Source organism: Stegodyphus dumicola, chromosome 3 (genome assembly GCF_044657685.1).
Source record: "Stegodyphus dumicola isolate Sdum_Otavi_A_Nest chromosome 3, ASM4465768v1".
NCBI classification, from domain to species: domain Eukaryota; kingdom Metazoa; phylum Arthropoda; class Arachnida; order Araneae; family Eresidae; genus Stegodyphus; species Stegodyphus dumicola.
Window position 1 is genome coordinate 3,476,294 of NC_140770.1, and position 22,444 is coordinate 3,498,737.

Genomic DNA, 22,444 nt, shown 5'->3' on the forward strand with positions numbered 1-22,444 from the left:
CATAAATTGCACTTTAAAATTTTTTAAATTTTCATATCTACCATAAAATTGAAAAAGAAGGTAAATGAGGCAGTTTAAAATTTGATTTAGAAACAGTTTTGGTTTCAAATTTATCTTTATTATTTGTTTCACAATTAAAAAGAAAAATTCTAAATCTTACTTCGAACTCTTTGATTCTTTCTTCCAATTCTTGTGTAATGCTTAGATTATCTTTCAAGTCAATTTCCTCTGGTAAACTGGTGTATTCCACTATGAGTTGCTTTGTAAGGATCTTAAGTTTTACTAACGTTTATTTTATTTTAAATCTTTACTATCACTTCTTATTTTCTACTTCCGGCCAGAATTATAAGCGTTAAGGTTTTTATGCAAAGTTTGTCTGGCGAACGCCAAGTATTTAAGTTGTGGCTTTTTGCCAAGCGAGAGAGAGGAAGCAGAGAGTCGAAGCAGGCCGCTTACCTTAGAAGTTACTTAGTTGCTGTTTGCCTTCCAGGCCAGAGGTTTTAATCCTCTTGATAAATTTTAAACGTATTGTAGTATTCACAGTTCTCTGTACTACATACGCTTCCTGTTAATTTAAGGCCAATCTTCCACGTTTATTATTCTAAAGTTAAATTAGAGTTTAGTTTTATTTTTATACTTTTACGTTTTGACCCCAAGTAGCGGGTCGGTGTATTCCGAAGTACGGAAGTCATTGTAAATAGAGAAAAATAAAGGGTTTTGTATACCCTTCGTCTGTATCCTGTCTACTTACCACAATTTAGTGAACATAGCTTTAGTAAGCTCTCTGTTCCGAGTCAGGTCCTTGTATGTTCCCAAAGAAGGTAAGAAGGAACATTGGCCCTGATAGCTTAACCCGAAATTTTATTATTCTCCTCCATTTTATATTCATCAAGGAATTTTATCAAAGCTCCGAGTTTCGTTTTCACTACGCCGCGTTGGCGATTCAATGAAACAATATTAGTAGCCATACTCTTCTCCGGCTTAAGTGACCAAACTGTTCCTGCTGAAGATAGCTCCAACTTATTTAGTAAAACTTAACTTAAGTAAGCGAACTGTAATATTAACAATAACAAATTTATTTTAACAAAAACAACATTATTGAATACTAGCACACGCATGTGCTTATAGTTACCTATGCAACTTGGCTAAAAGCGAGCATTCATATGCTCCCACATCAAGTCAAAAATCATACATACTAATAAGGCAAAAACGGAATAACTTTAGGGTTACATTAAAGCCAAACTCTGCTTGGCGTAAAACAATGCTGCTAAGCAATACTCTTTCAGACACCGAACACTAAGTAAGACTTTTTCTTTATGGTTCTTTTTATAAAATGGACTGATTAATTTAATTTCTAATTGTTTCTTTAGTTTTGGGATATATGCACATAGACATGCTTTGTCATAATCAAATAAACCAGTTTCTGCATATTACAGAAAACATATTTTTTCTGAACATTGGTGAGATATTTTGAATGATTTGGTGTCTTTTCAGTCAGTGGAAGATTAGCTGAAAGGGAAGATAGTATACTCAGAGTGGAAATTTCTCCCCCTCCCCACACACACAGAAAGGGAAATGAGGCAGGTTGCAAGTAAATAATATCTTTCCATTGAGAAAATATCTTGCATCTCTACCTGTCTTACTTGGGTGTTAACTTTTGCTTAAGTTGCATGTCTTCAATTGGCTTATATTTGGCAACTATTTGCCAAATTTTGCATATTAATTAACAGCACTAACTTTTAACTTCTACAGAGCAGGCTATTTGTGTTTTCTCCTATTTGCATTTTACTCGCGTTCTTACTTGAATAGGAAAAATTAAACGTGTTATTCTATGTAATTTTGATTTTAAAAGAATCTAGAGAAATTAACTTAAAGAAAGCTAAAATGCATGGATTTATAAATAACTCTCTTCCTTAATAAGTATTAAAAGTAATTAGTTTATTCAGCTAGCTTGAGATTTCTGTCTTCAACATACTATTTTAAAAAATGATTAGACAACAGTAAATTCAAATTTTATTCCTGGAAGACCGTACTTTCATTTTAATTTGCAGTTATTTAATTAAATTAAATTTCGTAGGATAAATTATAAAAAAAATTTCACTGATGCATATACCTCTAAATTATTATTTTAAAATGAAATGAAACAGCAAGCATAACATACATGGCAAATGGCTACATTCTGACTTTGTAGTTTAATCTCATATTTGATATTTCTGTGTTAGCTACATAAATTGCAATCAGCATTAATTAGAATAGTTAAAGCTTTAAAGACATTGTAAATAGTATTAAAACATAATCTTAAGCTTGTGAGATCATATTGTTAGCTCAACATGTGAGACAATTTGGAATTTTGATTTGAACTCATTTTTCATGGAAAAAGAGAAAAATATATAAACTGTTAAATGAAAAAGATATAAAATATGAATATAACACAAAAAAATGTTTGATTAATTATACAAACATTCCAATAAAATGAGAAAGCTGCTCAAATTGACTGAGTAGCAAAGTTACTAAAAATACAGTGGATCGACAAAAATATGGAAACACCTTGTGAAATGCATGTTTGAAAAGAAAGATTGATTTTAATGAAATATGTAGGTGCCGCTGGCGTTTTTGACTACTGACACCATCTATACAACTTCGTAAATGTGCTAAACAGTTCAGTTGTTGTCGGAGTACTGTTATGTGATGTTGTCATTGCATTATGTCAGAGTTAACAGACTTCGAACGTGGGTAAATTGTTGGAGCACGTATGATAGGTGCTTCCGTAAGCAAGGTAGCCGAGGTGTTTAGTGTTTCAAGAGGTACTGTATCGAAGATTTATTCCGCATATTTGAAAAGCGGAAAAACATCATCTGCTAAATCACAGCGCGGACGAAAGTGTGTCCTGAGTGATCATGACAGACGATCATTAAGAGCAATTGTGATGAAAAATAAGAAGACCACAGCTGCAAAAGTTACTGCTGAAATGAATGTTGTGTTACCAAACCCTGTGAGTACCAAAACAATTAGAAGGGAGCTTCATAAACAGGGAATTGCTGGCCGTGCTGCAATTGAGAAGCTACTCATCAGTGATGCTAATGCCGTAACAGGAAAAGGTGGTGTTTAAGTCATAAAGCCTGGACTATAGAGCAGTGGAAGCGAGTAATATGGTCTGACGAGTCTTCTTTCACATTGTTTCCCACTTCTGGCCGAGTTTACGTCTGGAGAACGCCATCTCAAGCCTATAATACAGACTGCTTGTTGCCAAGAGTGAAACATGGCGGGGGTTCTGTTATGGTTTGGGCAGCCATATAGTGGTTCTCTGCTAGCCCCATGATTACTGTGTTAGGGCACATGACTGCCAAGACTTATGTGAACATTTTGGCCAATCAAGTTCATCCCATGGTACAAACTTTGTTCCCCGATGGTGATGGTGTCTTCCAAGACGACAAAGCCTCTGTTCACACAGCTCACATTGTCCAGGTCTGCTTTTCTGAGCACGAGAATGAGTTGTCCCATCTCCCCTGGCCACCACAGTCACCAGACCTGAATATTATCGAACCTTTGTGGTCTACATTGGAACGGAAAGTGTGTTCTTGTTATACACCGCCAACATCGTTATCTGAACTTGCCACCGTTTTGCAGGAAGAATGGTATAATATTCCCTTGGCAAACATACAGGAACTGTATTTATCCATTCCGAGAAGACTGCAAGCTGTTTTGGATGCCAACAGGTTTCCTTCACCATATTAAGCAAAGAAACATGTTTTTTTAAAGGTGTTTCCATAATTTTGTCCAACCCCTGTATGTGTCTAAGGGATAAGATTAATTTTTCTTTCTATGCATTTTGCAAGGGAAATGTTTCTGAAATTTCATTTCAGTTTATTAAAATTTTCGTCAGTTCAGAAAATGCGATGTTCCCAAATTAACTAGCTACATGGGCATTTTTTCACTTTTCTCCTTGTGTAATGTGAATGAGAGACAGTTACCCTTAAAAGATCTTCCATTAAGACATCTTCACTTTAAGAATATTATGCTTCCCCATAAAAACTATTAAACAAACAAACTGAAAATTCAAAGCACTGTTAAGTTTTTATCATAATTTGAGGTGTGGTCAGAAATTTTATAATTCATCAAAATTTCCTCTGTAAACTGAACAGCCACATGCAACTCTTTGCCTCCTTAAATATAGGTTTCTTTATAATAAGAAGTAGTTTAATTTGTATAATTAAATATATAACTTTAGTTAAATGTATAATTAAAATATCATGCTATGATGCTTGTTTATATGTATCATCCACTTCGTTTTTGATAGTATATTTATGCACATTATAATTTCAAAATGCATAAAATGCATTAAATTGTTGAAATATTTATAAAAGATCAGAAAATTCATTTCTGGACTTTGAGCAAATTGTTTTTAGAATGGGCTTTAACTGTTGAGACAGCGTAAAAGACATATATTAGGAATATACTCTACTGCAGTGTTAAGTGGTTTTTTTTTTTTTTTTTTTTTTTTTTTTTTTTTTGAAAATTTTAAATCTCATTTAAACATAGTATTACACAAGGCTTACAGAGGTAAGTAAAAAAAAAAAAAAAAACTTACAAATTCACAGATGATATGTAAGAGATAAATTTACAGAAGAAAGAGAAAGCCATTTTATGTTGGACAAATATGTGAAGAGGGGGAGGAAATGTAATATTCACAGAGTTTAACCTAGAAATGAGTTTCTTTTATCCTTCCTTGAGCTTTGAACAATAGAACAACAAATGTTCGACAACATTTTGCACTCCCCCGAAACTGCATGAACACAAGTCTGTACTAAATAATCTAAATCTCTTCAGATATGAATTGAATTTACCATGTCCAGTTAGAAATTGAGCAACTTCAAAATTGCAGGACATATATTTTTCAATTTTTTTCAGTCTTTTCTCAATTTATTATATCAGCGTTCATTATATCAGTTCTATATCAGTATTCAGTTTTACCAGATTAAATTCAATTTGACAGCAAAATCGCAAGATATTTAAAAGCAGTCAAACACCAAACTCGTACGGTGTTGCCACTGCTTGGTTTGAAATCATTGAGTCTGTTAACTGAAAATTTATTAAAGTTTTGTAAAACATGAAATAGATAATAAAACAAATTCAAATTTTGGACTTCCAGATGCGGATGTTTGGGTGGAGGACTGCATTATTCAATATTTGATTGCTCTACAGTTGTTTTTTCACAATGCAAGAAACATGCATAAATTCATGCAAATCCTTCTTTATTTAATTTCTTTAAAAATAATACAGGATGCTAATATTTGGTGACAACAATTTGAAAAGTGATACAGTTAATCTATCTCAAATCCATATAAATGTATCTCATCATTGTTGGATAATTTCTTGCTTGAAAACTTAGCCAAACTTAAAACGTATTTCTTTAATTTTAATTATAAACTAAAATTTATTCTAAACATGATCAAATTCATATGAATTGTATTTTAGAGATTTTTGACTGTTCTGTCAAAGAATTACTGTCCATTAATATGCCAAATTTAACAGTTTTTAGCCAAATGAGCAAAAAAACTGAGAAAAGCAGACATTCAGGTAAAGTTGTTCATATGGATAACTTGGAGAAGAGGAAAACTGTCAAGTCCAGGCCAAAGTTGCTAAGTGTTTGGTTACTTGCACCTGTTTCTTTATGTGGGGGATAATTTTTGGCTAAAAGTAATTTATTTTCCTTTTCAGCTCAACTTCCACTTACTAAAAGTGGACATCATCATTTTGAATACTGCATTACCTTTTTTAAGATCTTACATAAGAACATAAAATCTATTTCATTTGTAATAAAATATGTTTAATGTTTTCTTTAACTGTAAAAATATTTTTTTTTTAGATTCATCAGATTTATTGTACGAATTGGAGGATATGGAGAAAATCTGGCATGCATTGGTGCAACTTCTAGGAACCACAGTGCATACTTACAATTTTCTACAAATGGTGGTAAATATGTTTAATCAAATTGAATATTACATGAGATATTATTTAAATGCTTGAAAATGTTTTTGAGTCATTCCATTATTTTTACATAATGCCATTCTTTCTTTACTTTAAAGAAATTATTAAGTAATGCATTTATAATTATTAAAATATTATACATAGTATTCACATAATCATGACATGTCTGCTGAAGTGTCACTGTATTAGGGATACTTGATTAGTAATAAGTTATTTCTCTGTTAACCCTGACAATGTGTATCACATGCTGAGGCATACTTTCAAAAAGTCAGCAGAAATGTTTCAGGGGTAAGCCGTGCCAAACATCTAGGATTTCCCATGAATGAATTAAGAACACTGTGATGATGGATGATGGGATTGCACCTCTTCCTTCAAGATATACCAAAGGATTTAATAAGTTTGGGTTCTTGGTGGCCATTTCAGAAAAAAGAATCCTGTAAAATGCTCCTCAGGGGAGAAATTGTCGTTTTGGAACACTCTATTTTCATCCAGATAGCAGAAAAATGATAAGAAATGTGACTTTTGAGCAGTTTCACATACTTGTTGGTTCAAATACCAAAGATCCCAAACACTGTCAAGGAAGCTGTCTCGAACCATCACTGAATCATCACAATCATCATGACCTTGTCCATTTTCAGACTGGCACATTGGAAGTTTGGCTTTATAAGGATAGTACCGTATTTCTAACCTTAAAGTCAGCTTAATGCATTTGGAATCAAGACTCATACCTTCATGCCACTTGCTTCCATTCATCAGTGAACCAGTCATTGTGTTCTACAACTCATAGAAGGCAGATGCTGATACAATGGCATGCTGTTGGATGTGGTACTATCACAGTTCTTTGGCTTCTGAAGTCTGTACAAAGAAATAAGAAGTCACAATTTATCTAATCAGGTGTAAAGAGTCAACTAAATGAAGCGTCCTGTCTGGATTGCTCATGTAGTTAGGTGATCACCTGAACTAAGGTTTAGTGTTATTGGCTACACATGATTATGGCTGAGACTACAAAGATCATGATCATTCAAGATTGCTTCTTGAATGATCAGGATTTTTAGCAATTGCTTTGAGATGCTAAACTTACACCTGTGCATATTCTATGGGAATATCTTCACATGTTCAAAAATGAGGCAGCAGTACCAGAATATCTGCATAATGCTATTTATCCTTAGGGATAAATAGCATTATGTAGATATGCATATGCACTTCATTGTGCGTATAATATACAAAAAAGGTGAATGAAACCTTTTTTGCATATGAAGGCTTTTGTTATTATCCGGTTCTTATTTCATTTCCTCCTTCATTGTTATGAGAAGACACTTGAAGAAAGTAACTAAATGCTGGTATTTATATATAACAATAAAACCACTGCATAGAAACAGTTGTTAAAATTTCAGATTTTTTATCAGCAATTTGGTTGCCACTAAAAAGAAGAATCATTCAAGTTCTCTTTGCTTCATTACTGAACAATACATTATTGCAATTTAAAATGTACATTAAAGTTACCATTTGATTGACAATCATCCATCCATTTCTAGTGCTGAATTTTTATTTTCTTGCCCCATAAATATTTATAAGTACACACATATGCACAAAAAAATATTTTTAATGCATTAAAATGGTTTCACTATTTCAGTAATATTTAGTTATTTCACTTTTTATTAATTGTTTAAAATTTTCAATTATTTTGCTCATTTCTCAGGCATACAATGGCATCTACTACATGAACTGAATTATTCTCATGCTCATGTTTATCCTATAGTTCTTCTTGAGAATGGCATCAACTGGAAGTCGTTGGTGGCAACCACCAGGTTTCTTTGAAGATGATGACATTTCAATTGATGGTTCTGAAATCAATGCATTTAAGTTATTGGATGATTTGAGAGCAAGGAACTTGATCCTACAAACTGGTGGTTTGGGCCTTACTCTGAGGTGAGAAAATTGAGTGTATTTTTAAGTTCTGTTAGATATTATGTTGCCCATTTAAGTTAAATTATTAACCATTGACTCATTTTATGAGAGGAATGGTTATTTTTATAGTAAAAACTAAACTCTGGGATAGTAAGTTTATGTAGATGTTTCTATTTTTTATTTTTTACTATCACCAGATGAGCTCACTTCTCATTTTTCTCCGTACCACTTTTATGTTCACATTACTTTTCAAATAAAAGGATACTGCCTCTAAATGTTATTGTTATGTATTATTTTGAAAGAAATGATATAGGGAATTAAAAAAAAATATTTTGGCAACACTTAACACTATATCAGGTGTTCCGGTGCACCGGAACAGAACAACTCAACCTGACTCTTTCGCTTTTGGAACTATGCCAAAGAACATTTTTAATTCAGTTGAACAGTCAGACTCAGACGAACGCATTCGCAAGGCAGCTGCTATGCTGTCTATTCTTCACTATTTTGTTCTGTTCTCGTACTTATAAGTGTTATATGTTATTTTCTTGTTTATACTTGTATTGTGCAGTTATTTAATATAAGTTTCATGTTTAAAATGAGGACGTGTTTTGAGTTCCTTCACATTTACATCGCAACATAATATTTTGGAGGCACCGACGAGATTAAAAGACTTTTGATTTCGGTTTCGTCAGCACTGCAACACTGCATTCGGTACAGTAATGGATACTACTGGATACTTTTAGCTTCGAACTTCATTTAAAGACCAAGCAAGATAAGTATTTTTTTTTTCTTTTTTTACAAGTTTGACTTTGGTTTTCCTCATTGCACCATTACGTCGTAATGGAAGACAAGGCTAGGATTGGAAAAAATAGTAGAGGTAGAGCGAAAGCTGCTCTTACCAGAATTTCAAATTTCATTAATGATGATAAGCAGTTATTCGAAAAATACGATTTAATAAATAAACTTCAAAAAATTGAAAGCATTTATTCTGATTTTGACAAGGCAGACGCAGAACTTCCGCTGGAAAGTTCTGAAATGGAAGAATTTGAGAAAACATATTATGAAACCAAAGCCAAACTACAACAAGAACTTGAGAAATTAAATGTTACTGTTAATATGCAAGTTACTGATGTTAATGAACGTCAAATGCCAGGTTATAGTACTACAAATACTGCTAACAATTTTAAATTACCGAGAATAAATATGCAGTCTTTTAACGGTAATTACAGAAATTGGATGTCTTTCAAGGACTTATATGTATCATTAGTGCATAACAATGAAAATTTAAGCAACATTCAAAAATTTCAATATCTAAAGGGTTTATTAACTGATGAACCGGCTTCTATTATTAAACATATTCCCATTTCAGAAAATAGTTATATGGAAGCCTGGGGAAAATTATTATCTAGGTATGATAAGAAAAAACAAATTGTCACATCACTAATAAAAACTTTCATGGAACAATCTTGTGTACTTAATGCAAATGCAATTAATTTGCGAAAAATTGCCGATACATCTGATGAAATTATCAGAGGTTTAAAATCTATTGATCCAAAAGCTAGTGAAAGGGATGTCTGGCTAATTTATATTTTATTACAGAAGGTTGACAACGAAACATGTAAACGGTGGTCTGAATTTTCAGCAAAAGTGGAATTTCCTACTTTTGAAATGTTTATTCAATTTATAAATGATAGATGTTCCTCTTTAGAAATTTTCCACGAAAAAGAAAGGGAAAAAACTCAACCTAGTGTTAAAAGATTTTCTGTGAACAAAGGTATCAAATGTATTATGTGTAAATCAGATCATTTTCTGTTCAAATGCCCCAAATTTAAAGCACTAACTGTCAAAGAAAGAAATCAATTTGTCAGGAAAAATAATCTTTGTTTAAATTGTTTTTCTAGTCAGCACCAAAAATCTGAATGTATGTCTCAACATCGTTGTCATTATTGCCAGTTATTGCATCATAGTACTCTGTGTGAAAATCAGTTAAAAAGTTATTCAACATCTGCGTCTCTTTCTGAGACCAGTTTTCAGTCAGAATAGCAAAAAAAGAATCCAACCGCGAATGAAATACCAAACATTGCGTCTACGAATGAAAACAAAAACGGAACTGTAATTCAAAATAATAGCGTTCAGATAACTTTTGGCTTATTGCCAACTGCATATGTAAATGTAATTGATTCGATGGGTCAAAAACGTAATATTAGAATGCTTTGTGATAGTGGTTCCGAATCAAAATTATTATCTGAATCTTGTATTAATTTATTGGGATTTAAAAGGAAAAATGCGCGTTTTCCTGTCAAGGGTTTAGCTGAGTCAGAAGTCGCAGTTACAAAAGGTTGCGTTGAAATCGAGTTGATGTCAATACATGATGCATCAGTGAGAATGCCAATTAAGGCATTTGTATTAGATAAACTAACTGCTGCGCTTCCAAGCCAAAAAATAAATGAGAAAGACTTTTCGCATTTAAAAAATGTAAAGTTAGCTGATCCATATTTTCACATTCCGGATAAGATAGATATTATTCTAGGATCTGACTACTTGTTTTCTATTTTACTTCCTGGACAAATAACTTGTTCTCAAAGTGATTTAATTGCTCAAAACTCAATTTTTGGTTTCCTCATATCCGGAAAACTACCGGAATCTCAAACGAAATCAAATTCACTTTCAAACATGCATACTTATGAAATAAATATTGACAGCGAATTAAAAAGGTTTTGGGAGTTAGAAGAAGTGCCAAATTCAACTGACACTGTATTCTCACCTGAAGAACAATTTGTTGAAACACATTTTCGGGAAAATTACTCAATTAATTCAGATGGTCGTTTTGTGGTGAAGTTGCCATTTTTAAAATCTAAATCTGAATTAGGTAATTCAAAACCAGCTGCACTTTCTCGATTATATGCTATGGAACGTAAATTTAAGGAAAACTCGGAATTTGAAACCGAATACAAGGATTTTATGCATGAATATGAAAATTTAGGTCATATGGAATTGGTCACACAAAACTGTTTAAATAGATTTCAGAATGAGCAATATTTCCTTCCCCATCATGCAGTGATCAAGCCGTCTAGTACAACTACTAAATTAAGAGTCGTTTTCGACGCTTCATGTAAAACTTCCAATGGTAAATCATTGAATTCTATCTTGGGTGTTGGTCCTAAATTGCAACGAGACATTTTCGAAATTTTACTTAATTTTCGATTTCCGGAAATAGTCTTTTCAGCGGACATAGAGAAAATGTACCGTCAAGTTTTAGTGTCCGATGAGGATCGGAACTACCAACAAATTCTTTGGAGGTTTAATCCTAACGAAGAAATACGCACATACAAGTTAAACACCGTAACATATGGTTTAGCTCCAGCTTCTTTCCTAGCCACTAGGTGCATTAGATTATTCACAAAATAGTGCTGTGTCTCATACTTTACTACACGATGTATACATGGATGATTTGCTATCGGGTTCAAGTACCGATAGTGATGCAATATCACTTTGTAAGGAAATTACCAATATTTTACAAACACACGGTTTCCACCTACGAAAGTGGAATTCTAATTCAGATGCATTTCTTGCAGAATTTCAAGAACATTGTTCAACGGACGCTAATTTAGAAATAATTCCTAATGATAAGGAAAGCACGAAAGTCTTAGGATTATTTTGGAATTCTTCAACAGACACATTCATGTTCAAACCCGCACTTGCACTCACCTCACCGCTGACAAAAAGACACATTTTGTCCCAATCGGCATGCTTTTTAGATCCATTAGGATTAATTTCACCATGTACTGTTGTAATGAAAATTTTTTATCAGAAGCTCTGGCTTACAAAAGAGGACTGGGATTCTCCTATTCCACAAAGTCTTGCTGAAGATTTGTTTAAATTTCAGAAATCTTTCAATGCAGTTGAACATTTTACCGTTCCTAGAGGTGTAACGCTTATTTCCTCTGACACATTTGAATTGCACGGCTTTTGCGACGCGTCAACACTTGCTTACGCTGCTGCAATATATTGCAAACAAATACACGGAAATGAAATAAAGATTTCTCTCTTAGTTTCTAAAACTAAAGTCGCACCTATTAAACAAGTATCTGTTCCTAAATTGGAACTGTGCAGTGCTCATTTGCTCTCAAAGTTATATCGTGCAGTCATGAACACTCTCAAAAAATATAAGTTTGATGTTTACGCTTGGACTGACTCCAAAGTCGTACTTTCCTGGCTCTCGGCACATCCCCGTAAATGGAAGACTTTTGTTGCAAACCGGACGACTCAAATAATCGAAGTACTTCCAACAAAATACTGGAGGCATGTCCCTTCCAAAGATAACCCAGCAGATATCGCTTCGCGTGGTATTGATCCCAAATGTCTTCCTAATTGCAACTTGTGGTGGAATGGCCCAAGTTGGCTTTTTTTGGATTCGTCTCACTGGCCGAAAGAGGAATCCGCTTCCAAAGAAATCAAGGATCTAATTAAAGCTGAACAAAGATCTGATCCTATATTTTCATTTCATAGTGCTACATCAAATGAATTATATAGTGATTTATTTGAAAAATATTCATCATTTTCTAAGATTATACGCATTTTAGCATATTGTTTAAGATTCATCAATAAGTGCAAAACCAATAACAAATGTCAAACACTTATAACTGATTCCTTTTCTCCACTCACTTACACGGAAACTAAAAATGCAGAAATAATCGTAATTCGATGGGTTCAGAAAGATTATTTTAATGAAGACCTAAAATGCATTAAAAATCAAAGATCGTTGCCTAAGAAAAGTCATCTACACTCCCTCCATCCGTTTATAGATGAAAACAGTCTTTTACGGGTGGGAGGGCATTTACAAAATTCAGAATTGTCTTTTAATCAAAAGCACCCAGTGATTCTACCTGCTAAACACAAGATAAGTGAGCTCATCGTAAAAGAAAAGCATGTAACTTATTTACATGCTGGTGCTTCATTACTGTCCCACATTATCAAACAATCATATTGGATAATAGGTGGAAAAAAGCTCATTAATAAATGTGTTCACAAATGCATCAAATGCTTCAAATTTAAAGCATCCACCACATCTCAGCTTATGGGTAATCTACCTAAGCATCGTGTAACACTCGAGAGGCCGTTCTTCAACTGCGGAGTGGACTATGCCGGTCCTATTTCAATCAAATTCAACAAGGGCCGTGGAGCAAAATCAACCAAGGGTTACATTGCTCTATTTATTTGTCTCGCTACTAAGGCACTACACATCGAGGCAGTGAGCGGTTTAACCGCTGATGCATTTTTAGCTGCTTTGCGTCGCTTCAGTGCTAGACGAGGAGCTCCAAGTCACATTTACAGTGACAATGCAACAAACTTCGTTGGGGCTAATCGAAAACTCAGCGAAATACAACGATTGTGGGCCTCACTTCCTAAGAACGAAGCCGTTGCTCATCATTTAACTCAAGCATCAATAGAATGGCACTTTATACCTCAAGCATCTCCTCATTTCGGAGGAATTTGGGAGGCCGCAATTAAATCAACCAAATATCACTGTAAAAGAGTAATAGGAGACGTGATCCTATCCCCTCCTGAACTACCTCTTACTAGTCCTGCCAATATACGGAATAGGTGGGATCTCCTTCAAAAGATGCGCAAGGACTTCTGCAAATCATGGACCAAAGCATATCTATCTTCTCTTCAAACCAGAAAGAAATGGAAGGACACTCAGCCGAATATGAAAATTGGAGACATCGTCCTGTTACTAGATGATGGTCATGTTCCAGGTTCTTGGCCACTAGGACAAGTGGTCGAACTTCATCATGGTATTGACGGACTAGTTCATGTGGCCACGGTTAAAACTAAAAACTCTGTTTTCAAAAGAAACATTCATAAATTAGCACCTTTGCCCATATATCAGGACTAATGCCTGATAGGGTGGGAGTATGTTTCGGTGCACCGGAACAGAACAACTCAACCTGACTCTTTCGCTTTTGGAACTATGCCAAAGAACATTTTTAATTCAGTTGAACAGTCAGACTCAGACGAACGCATTCGCAAGGCAGCTGCTATGCTGTCTATTCTTCACTATTTTGTTCTGTTCTCGTACTTATAAGTGTTATATGTTATTTTCTTGTTTATACTTGTATTGTGCAGTTATTTAATATAAGTTTCATGTTTAAAACAAGGACGTGTTTTGAGTTCCTTCACATTTACATCGCAACATCAGGAATCCTAATGATATACTGTTTTTAAAAATTTTGTGATTTTGCTATTAAATTTTGTGTGGGGTAAGTGCAAAGAAAGAAATGTTTAATAATAAAGTTAAAAAGACAAAGATAGTTGTGCAGGCCATTTTGTTAAGAAAACTATGCATTGATATGATGAATTGAGAAACAACAATAGAAAGTAGGAAAATTTATGGCAACATTTAACACACTATTGAGAATTCTAAATGTGAATCTACTATTGAATTCTATGTGATGTAAGAATTCAATGGGCAAGCTACAAATTTCATAACATATGATACCATTTTATAATATAGAACCATTAATTGCCGAACAAGCATTTTTGTCTTTTAAATGCTCCCTAAATTTGTTTGAAAATTTAAGCATTGAAATGGTATCTAAGTCAGAAAATTCATTCTTGAATATTTTTATGAATTTGTCAACCATATTTATGTCTCTAAATAAATATATAGGTACCTACCTACATACATGCATATATACATGATTAGGCATTAGGCATAATGAATATTTTACTTGGAATTTTTGTGCTACGGATACCGTATACAATATTTGATTTTATATTTATAGACTTCTTTGATACACATAATTGAATTTATTTTGATAACTTTCTATATCTTGTTTTGAAAACCTCTGTAACTGGAAATCATTTCTAGGATTAATACTTTAGAAAATGAAAGATTTACTTAGTATTTGCAATGTGACAGAAAATATCAAGAAAAGAAGTTACTTGCAGTTTTTTTATTTCTGTATTATAATATCTTTTCTGCACTTTTTTAGCATTTGTTTTAAAAGAACATTTGCATTCTCAGGTTTTTCATTTAAAATTTCAAAGTTATACTCTGGCAGCATAATGACAACATGAAGTGACTTTTCCGTAGACTAAATTCTTTATAATGTAATAGCTGGAATTAGTATATAAAATTGCATTTATATGAAGAAGACAATGCAGTAAAAAGGGGTGGCTAATTTCTTGTTAGTAGGAGAGATATGTTGGAGCTGAAGAGGATTGAAAAGTAATAAATATTATCTTTAAAAGTAGTAAACTAGATTTTGGGTAGAAAGTAGTGGTTTGAAGTAATTTAATAATATTTCACATTTCTTAATTCATAAAATCACATAGTAATAAACACAAAGAAGTAATTTTTTGCTCTTGCTCATTTATCAAGAAAATATGTTTAGTAGCTATACACATTTTTTTCAAGTGTTCATTTTTTCACATTTTGCACATTCATAATAAACACAAAGAAGTAATTTTTTGCTCTTGCTCATTTATCAGGAAAATATGTTTAGTAGCTACACACATTTTTCTGCAATGTGTTGAACATTTTCTCACCCAAATAGGAAAACAAGTTTTTTCCTTTGATTTCCAATATTTATTTTCTTTCTGATTACAGCTATGAATCAATTTTGCCAATTTTAATCAACTGCTACATTCAAAATAAACTTTGTCTTACCCTCCAAAGGTCAGATACTTGCTGGGTGCTTAAATCCATAACAGTAGCTAAATTAATTACACATCAAGCTGAGATATGAAACTTATTTTAAAATAAGCTTTAAACTTAGCACAATTTTGTTTTGCATTCTTTATCCCTAACAAACAGGGCAGTCGTAACATGGGATATTAGCATACTGCCCAGAACAATAAGTGTAAGATATATCGGTGGAATATTCCACTTCTTAATATAATTTCTAAAACTTACAGCACATAAAAATCCTTGTGCCTTTTATGATAATTTTGGTGTTTTCCTGGCCTTCATTGGAATGAGCCCAGAGACTTGGGGAGTCATTGCCGAAAATTGACATAAAATCGACTCAATTTGATCTAACAAAAGCACTTGGTTCTAGAAGTTGGACCAGTCATTTCTAGAATTAGAATTGCATTAAATTAGTAATTATGAGTTAAATAATTATTTAAGTAGTAATGACCTAAATAATTTTCTAAGCTGTTTTTAATTTGTTGAGTTTCTAAATTGTTAGAGGGGTTGCTTTAACTGGGTCAGGAAGCATCTTTTGTAATCAATTAATGCCATTCACTATTGAGTCCTTTTCAGAGCTTTTGTATTGAGTGTATTGTTTTCAGTGTATTCAATAGTTTGATCATTGTCTAATATCACAAGGCACTGAAAAAAACACTGCTCGAGGAACAGCAATTTTTATTTTCTTCAGATGAAGATTTTTTATCTGGAAATGCTTACCAAGGTTGTAAAATTTATATGTAATGAACTGTTACTTTGTAGCTGCTGGCCATTTGAATCATTACACCATGACAGAATCACACATCAAATCTGAAATTTGCATAAAAAGTAGAACATGCTGGGATATGCAAATGTTTAGTATTCCACAACATGTGTACATTATATGAAAGAGTAAATAACACTACGAAGTAATTTAAAAAGGCAGACTAAAATGCCAGTTTTTCATCCATACATTATGTTTACTTGTTATTTTGAAGGTTGGGTGTCATGTAATGTCTCATAAGACAAGAAGGAATTCATACTAACATGTCTCAGAATTCAGTTGCAAGGGGACTCAGTATTGTGCATCACTGTGTTTCCCAACTGCTTATCATTTTGGTCCAATGATTTTTGCGAGACTTTGCAGTTAATAACTCCAGGAGAATCACAGAGATTGGCCTGCAGAATCTCATTGGTCTTCTCTCACTATTGCCCAAAATGACAGATATCTTGCCCACATGATATCTGTCACCTTTTCCTTTGCCACCTTTTCTAATTAGTCCACCTTGCCACCTTTTCTAATTAGTCCCACTTTTCTTTTAGAATATTATGATAGTCATATCCATGTGTGGAGAATGCATATTCGAAGCTTGCATTTTTCATCATTATGCTGGCCCAGCAACTGTATGAGGTGCACTGGATGCACATCCTGTTCACCTGTAGTGTGCATATCTGGTACTCTTACCAGTCACTATCATATTACTGAGGTTTTAATGCCCATGGCTATGAATATATCCAGGGCTTCTGTCCCTTCTCCTTTCAATAGAACAATGGGCAAACCAATGTTCCTCACATTGCCCTATATATTCTTTATACACAGGATGTTCAACTCCTGCTTTGCACAATGCATGTTCAAGATTTCTCACCAATTAACAGTTGGAGAGAGACTGAAATGACAATATTTACATGCCAGTGCAACACTCTATCATAGACCTTGAAACCACAGGTGGACTTTTGTACCCATGACTGCCATCCGAAGTTTGTTTGACTCACAAAAACAATAGCAGGTAACATTCAGTTTCCTTTCAGCTGCTATAATGAGTTATGATTATTGGGACTACTGATTTCTGCATCCTCCGTACCACTAAATTTCCTGAATTTTAATCAATTCATCCTTCCATTTGTAGTATTTATCTGAGTAAAACCTAGCAATAAAAAGAGTCCTTGGTCAAATTATTCAAGAGCTCATTTTTCATACTTTGGAAAGCAGGAGATAATATTAATCTTGTTGATCCTACTGATGTTGGGAAAATAACACAGAGAGCAGCCATATTGACTTTTCATCAGCAGGGAGCACTAATCAATACATGATACAATGGCAATAAAAGCGAGTCTAGATGATTGCAGCAGCGTCTTGCTAGGATGAAAGCGAGAAAGATTCAGAGGAAGAAGGAAGGGAGTCAAAAGTTTCAGTTTGAATTAGAAAAAGTTTTGATTTACATTTATTTATTATTATTGCTATTGATTTACAATCTTTTTGATTTCGTAAGAGGCATCCACATTAAGTGTTATGTAAGATCGCATGATTAATTTGAAGGACGCAGTTTAGACTTATAGAGCTATTTTTAAGATAGCGAGATGTTCGCAAAAATGTTTTACTTCTGAAGATGAGGGACTGTGCCTGATCACCCTCAAAATCGATAGAGATTTATTGAAAAACTACTCAGATAAGGTAGCTTTTCTGGGTAATTTTATAAGTAATGCCTTTTCTAAGGGAAGTTTGTGAACATTTAAGTCGAAATCCTGTTTACTGAAATAATGCTCTTTAATATAAATTACATTTTATTATTAAATAATCATTAAATTACATATTTTATTAATCCATTTAATTATGTATGATTTAATGATTTGTAATCATAATTACAAATCATTTCCATTTAATTATGGATTATTTAATGATTTTTAATCATAATTATATGATTATTATTTGTAATCATAATTACAAATCATTAAATCATTCTGTTTAATAAATTACAATTTATTATTTAGTACGTAAAAATCTCATATAGCAAATGAAAAGCAATTTACATTTGACTGAAATTTTTTCTGTATGAATACTTCAGGTTTTGACACCAGGTGCCATTATTATTAAATATTAATTTTTAACACTTTTCCTGTTATTAAGAAATTAAATTCTTAATATACAACTGTGTACATTTGTAAATGTATAGAACCAAGTAGATTAATAATATGTATTTCCCTTTAATTAATGAATGAGATAATTAAAGCTAACCAAAATAAATTTTACCGTATACAAGAGTTTCACGAGCACATTTAAATGCAATTTATGGGCTTTTGAAGAAATCCATTGATCAGAAAAAAATGTTTTTTCACATAATGTATAAAATTGGTTTAGAATTTCATTTGAAATATTTAGAAAGAAAAATACGTCATAAGAATAAGATCAGGAATTAAATAGTCAAAAGGAGTATTGGTACAGCTCGAAAACAGAAATAATATTTATTGAGCCTTTTTAAAATTATATAAGATATTCTAATTAGATTTTAAAATAAATTTAAATTGCTTTAATGGCAAATAAAAGCTTATTTCATGAAAAAGGTGTTTCCTAAACGATACATTAATTTGTTTAGTCGAGTCTAAAATTAAATTAATTTTTTTGGCATAGTACATTTATATTAAATTAATCACTCATTGAAATTTAATATTTTCGAGACTGAAATTCACTCAGTGAAATTAATTTTCGAGAGAATTTAAATTATGATAAATATTTCTTAGTTTTATTCGAACAGAGAAATGTGTTTAATTTTTAAAATTATGATCCAGTTATTGATAAAAAAAATTAAATATTCGAGTAACGAAATATTCATAGAAGGAAGATGAGTAACTTTCTCTTGAATAAAAAAGACTAGAATAACTCTTCTTGAAATTCATAAAATCCCTTCTTAGTATGTTCAAAGGCCCTCCAGCAGCCGAGCAGTAAAAGCCACCGAACGCTGGTAGTTCGTTCCGGAGTTTGATTCCCGGCAAACGGGCTAGCTGCCCGGTTGTTTTCGTGGTTTTCCCCATGCATGAGGTGGATACAAGCCAGTTTCCCTTAAAGTGACCTCCACGGGGCATTCCTTCCTTTCCGTTTAATGCCTAAAGGCGAAGCATGTAATAAGTAAAAAAAAAAAAAAATATGTTTTAACATTAAAAGGCTTTCCAGCTTTTACTTATTGCTGTTGTCTTGTCCATGTATTTCATGAAAGAATGACCTTTTACTTCTTACTTGTACAACTGCTTTTAAAAGGATGGTTTTCTTCTGCCACCCCCTTATATTCTTCTCTATAATGTACAGCATACCACATAAATGTAATAAAAATTATGGCACATAAATGACTTAACAATTAGAATATGAAAAATGGTTTACTAGGTTCTTGCCTTTTTATTTTTCGTATTGTTATTGTTTTTGATTTTACAAATATACACAAGTTTTCAGAAACAGAATCACAGATTTTATTTGCACAATGGCTCGATTTTAATTACCGTGATGGCTGCGCTCGATGTATTGATGTAATATTTTAAATATTTAGCATAAAATTGCTTAACATGATAGTTTCTTGGTTTCTACAGTAAATTATTGACGTATCTGAAGTCTGCTTCTACTAGGTAAGAAAAATGGAAATGTTAATGATGTTTGTTGTTCGAAACCAACTTTTATATTTTGATATATTTCTCTCCAGTGACTTTTAAATTTCAAAAACCTAGTGTATATACTATATATATATTGAAAAAGACTTATCCTTCTTCAATGCGATCAGTTTTTCTTCGATAGTTATTTCAAAATGAAACATGGCATTTCAGCAGTTCTGTGCAAACACAATCAAGTGTTCACTTTATTAAAAGCGAATATTAAAAGTTTTCAAATTTTGCAAGTGGATCGTACGTAACACATATCTTCTGAGGAAGTTTTAAGTGCTTTGTAATTTTTGTGGTTGTGTTTTCTTGTGTTCCTGCCTTTTACATTTTTATATTGCACTTCTTGTGTAAAAAAATTTTTATATATTTAGAAGAAGTTAAAAAATCGGTAAGGTTTAATATTTTTACAGTCACTTAAATGAATTTGCTAAGGTTTTCTGTGCTCTCTCTCAGCTTGTAGACTACTAATCTACTCTTGCACTCGCTTCTAATTATCCATTTTTACAGCTTTGTAATTAAGCATCACTTTCTTCCCAATTACGCCGCTTATGCTTCAGAAAAATGTCACAACGAACATTTTTAAAAGTTGCATACTAGCATATGTTTTTGCAAATTTTGAATAATGTAGTCCTGCATGCAAACATTTGCACCTGAACGCCCGAATTTTGAATTTCAAATTTGTTTTATTTTTTTTTTCATATTTTAAAAAACTTTTCATTTAAAATTTTTCATTAACAAACTCAATGATTTGAAACCACGGAACTTACGGCGAAACTTCGAAACTAAATATTTTTGTCTCCAGCGTGCGAAGCTGTTGCCATTCAGAAAAGTGGAAGTTATTTATCTTTCAATTTTAATAAACAAATTCGACTCTAACTCTATGAAAGCATTATGCTGCCATGGCCGGAAATAAAATACTTTTCATGATAATTAGTTTTTATAGAAATAGTATAGCAAATATAAAAATATGCATGGCGTCTTCTTACATTGTATCACCAATTTAAAAGTATGCTGTTTTTAAATATTTTGTGATTTTGCCGTTGGTATTGAATTTTATGTGGTGAAGTGTGAAGAACTTAATATTTAATAGATAAGGTTAACACACAACAATAAGAAAAAATTAACAATATTGTTAGCACATAACAATATAACACAATGTTAATAAGAAAATGTTAAAAAAATGTTTTGTAAGCCATCTTGCTATCAAAACTGAATACTAATATGATCAACTGATTAAAGACTGAAAAAATATGAAACTGCATAACAATACTTGTTACTGTATTTGAAATTCTAAAGATATGCTGTATTAAATGTAAAATAATATTTTTGTCATTTTACCATTGAATTTTACGCGGAGTAAAAGCGAAGAAAGCGATGTGTATAACAAAACAAATTATGTAAGTGAGTTCAAGAGCAGACTAATAAGCTGCGAACTCAGCGAGTGTTTAGAAAATCTTAATAAACTCTCTTGTGTGACTTTAAAATCTGAACACTTTTAGTTTTATTTCATTTTATTATCCCAAAGGGGAATTTACCGAGGAAGGCTATTCATTTCGTTTTGGCATTTTGCATTGATTGACTATAAACGGCAAATCACTTTTCAAATTGTTGCCACCAAATATTAGAGCCCTGTATTATATTTAAAAAATTAAATAATGACAAATCTGCACAAATGTATGTATGTTTCTGGCATTGTGATAAAACAACAGTACCTAGAGACATCCATTTTTGAATAACGTAGTCTTCCATTCCTATATTTGGAAGCCCAAATTTGGAATTTGTTTTATTTATGTATTTCGTATTTTGTAAAGCATTTATGAGTTTTTGATTAAGAAACTTTATGATTTCAAAGGGAGCAATGGTAACACTGTGCGAAAAAAAAACCATTTTAATCTCCAGTGCACAGGACTACGTATCGGAAATCTAAAGATATGATCGTTTAAATATTTTGTGATATTGCCATTGAATTGAATTTTATGGTTTAAGGGCAAAGAACATATTTAATAAATAATCGTAACACACAAAAACTTTAAAAAACGCCCTTTTGGGAGTAATACAAAACCTGAAAGCTTTCAGATTTTTAAATTTTATATTTACTTCCCTTCCTCCTCAGTTTAAAAAAAAGAAAAAAAAAATAGTAGTAACGGTTTTCTTTCTCGAATCAACTGTTTGACAAATAATTAAGAAAAATATCTAACTCCAACTCAATGTCTGAGAGATGTGGAAAGGAAAAAGAAGGCCATTATTTAAAAGAAATTAGTAGCTTGACATTCACTTGTCAAAACCTAACACAGAATTCGCTAATTAGGCTTAACAAACCAGAGCAGTCAGAATTAACCAAGATAGCTATCCACTTATATTGCCTCTTGAGAGAATATTTTTATTCTACCGTAATATTCTATTCTGCGTGACTCAAAGAGGTTTGAGAAGAAGATTTTGTCTTCCTTTCTACGT

The 22,444-nt window shown here is 32.5% G+C and overlaps 1 protein-coding gene across 12 annotated transcripts in view; it reads left to right on the forward strand.

The window, feature by feature from the left end:
• LOC146997889 (uncharacterized) overlaps window positions 1-22,444 on the forward strand; it is a 56,086-nt gene that overhangs the window by 13,821 nt on the left and 19,821 nt on the right. For 11 of the 12 annotated variants that reach the window (XR_015040102.1, XR_015040108.1, XR_015040101.1 and 8 more), the window contains 2 exons: window positions 5,867-5,973; window positions 7,748-7,917. Coding sequence is in view for 2 of the 12 variants with exons in the window: in XM_085812512.1 (XP_085668638.1) it covers window positions 5,867-5,973; window positions 7,748-7,917 (277 nt within the window). In the remaining 10 variants the exon portion in view is untranslated. Of the gene's footprint in view, window positions 1-5,866; window positions 5,974-7,687; window positions 7,918-22,444 lie in introns of all 12 variants that reach the window. The other variant, XR_015040109.1, reaches the window with a different exon arrangement.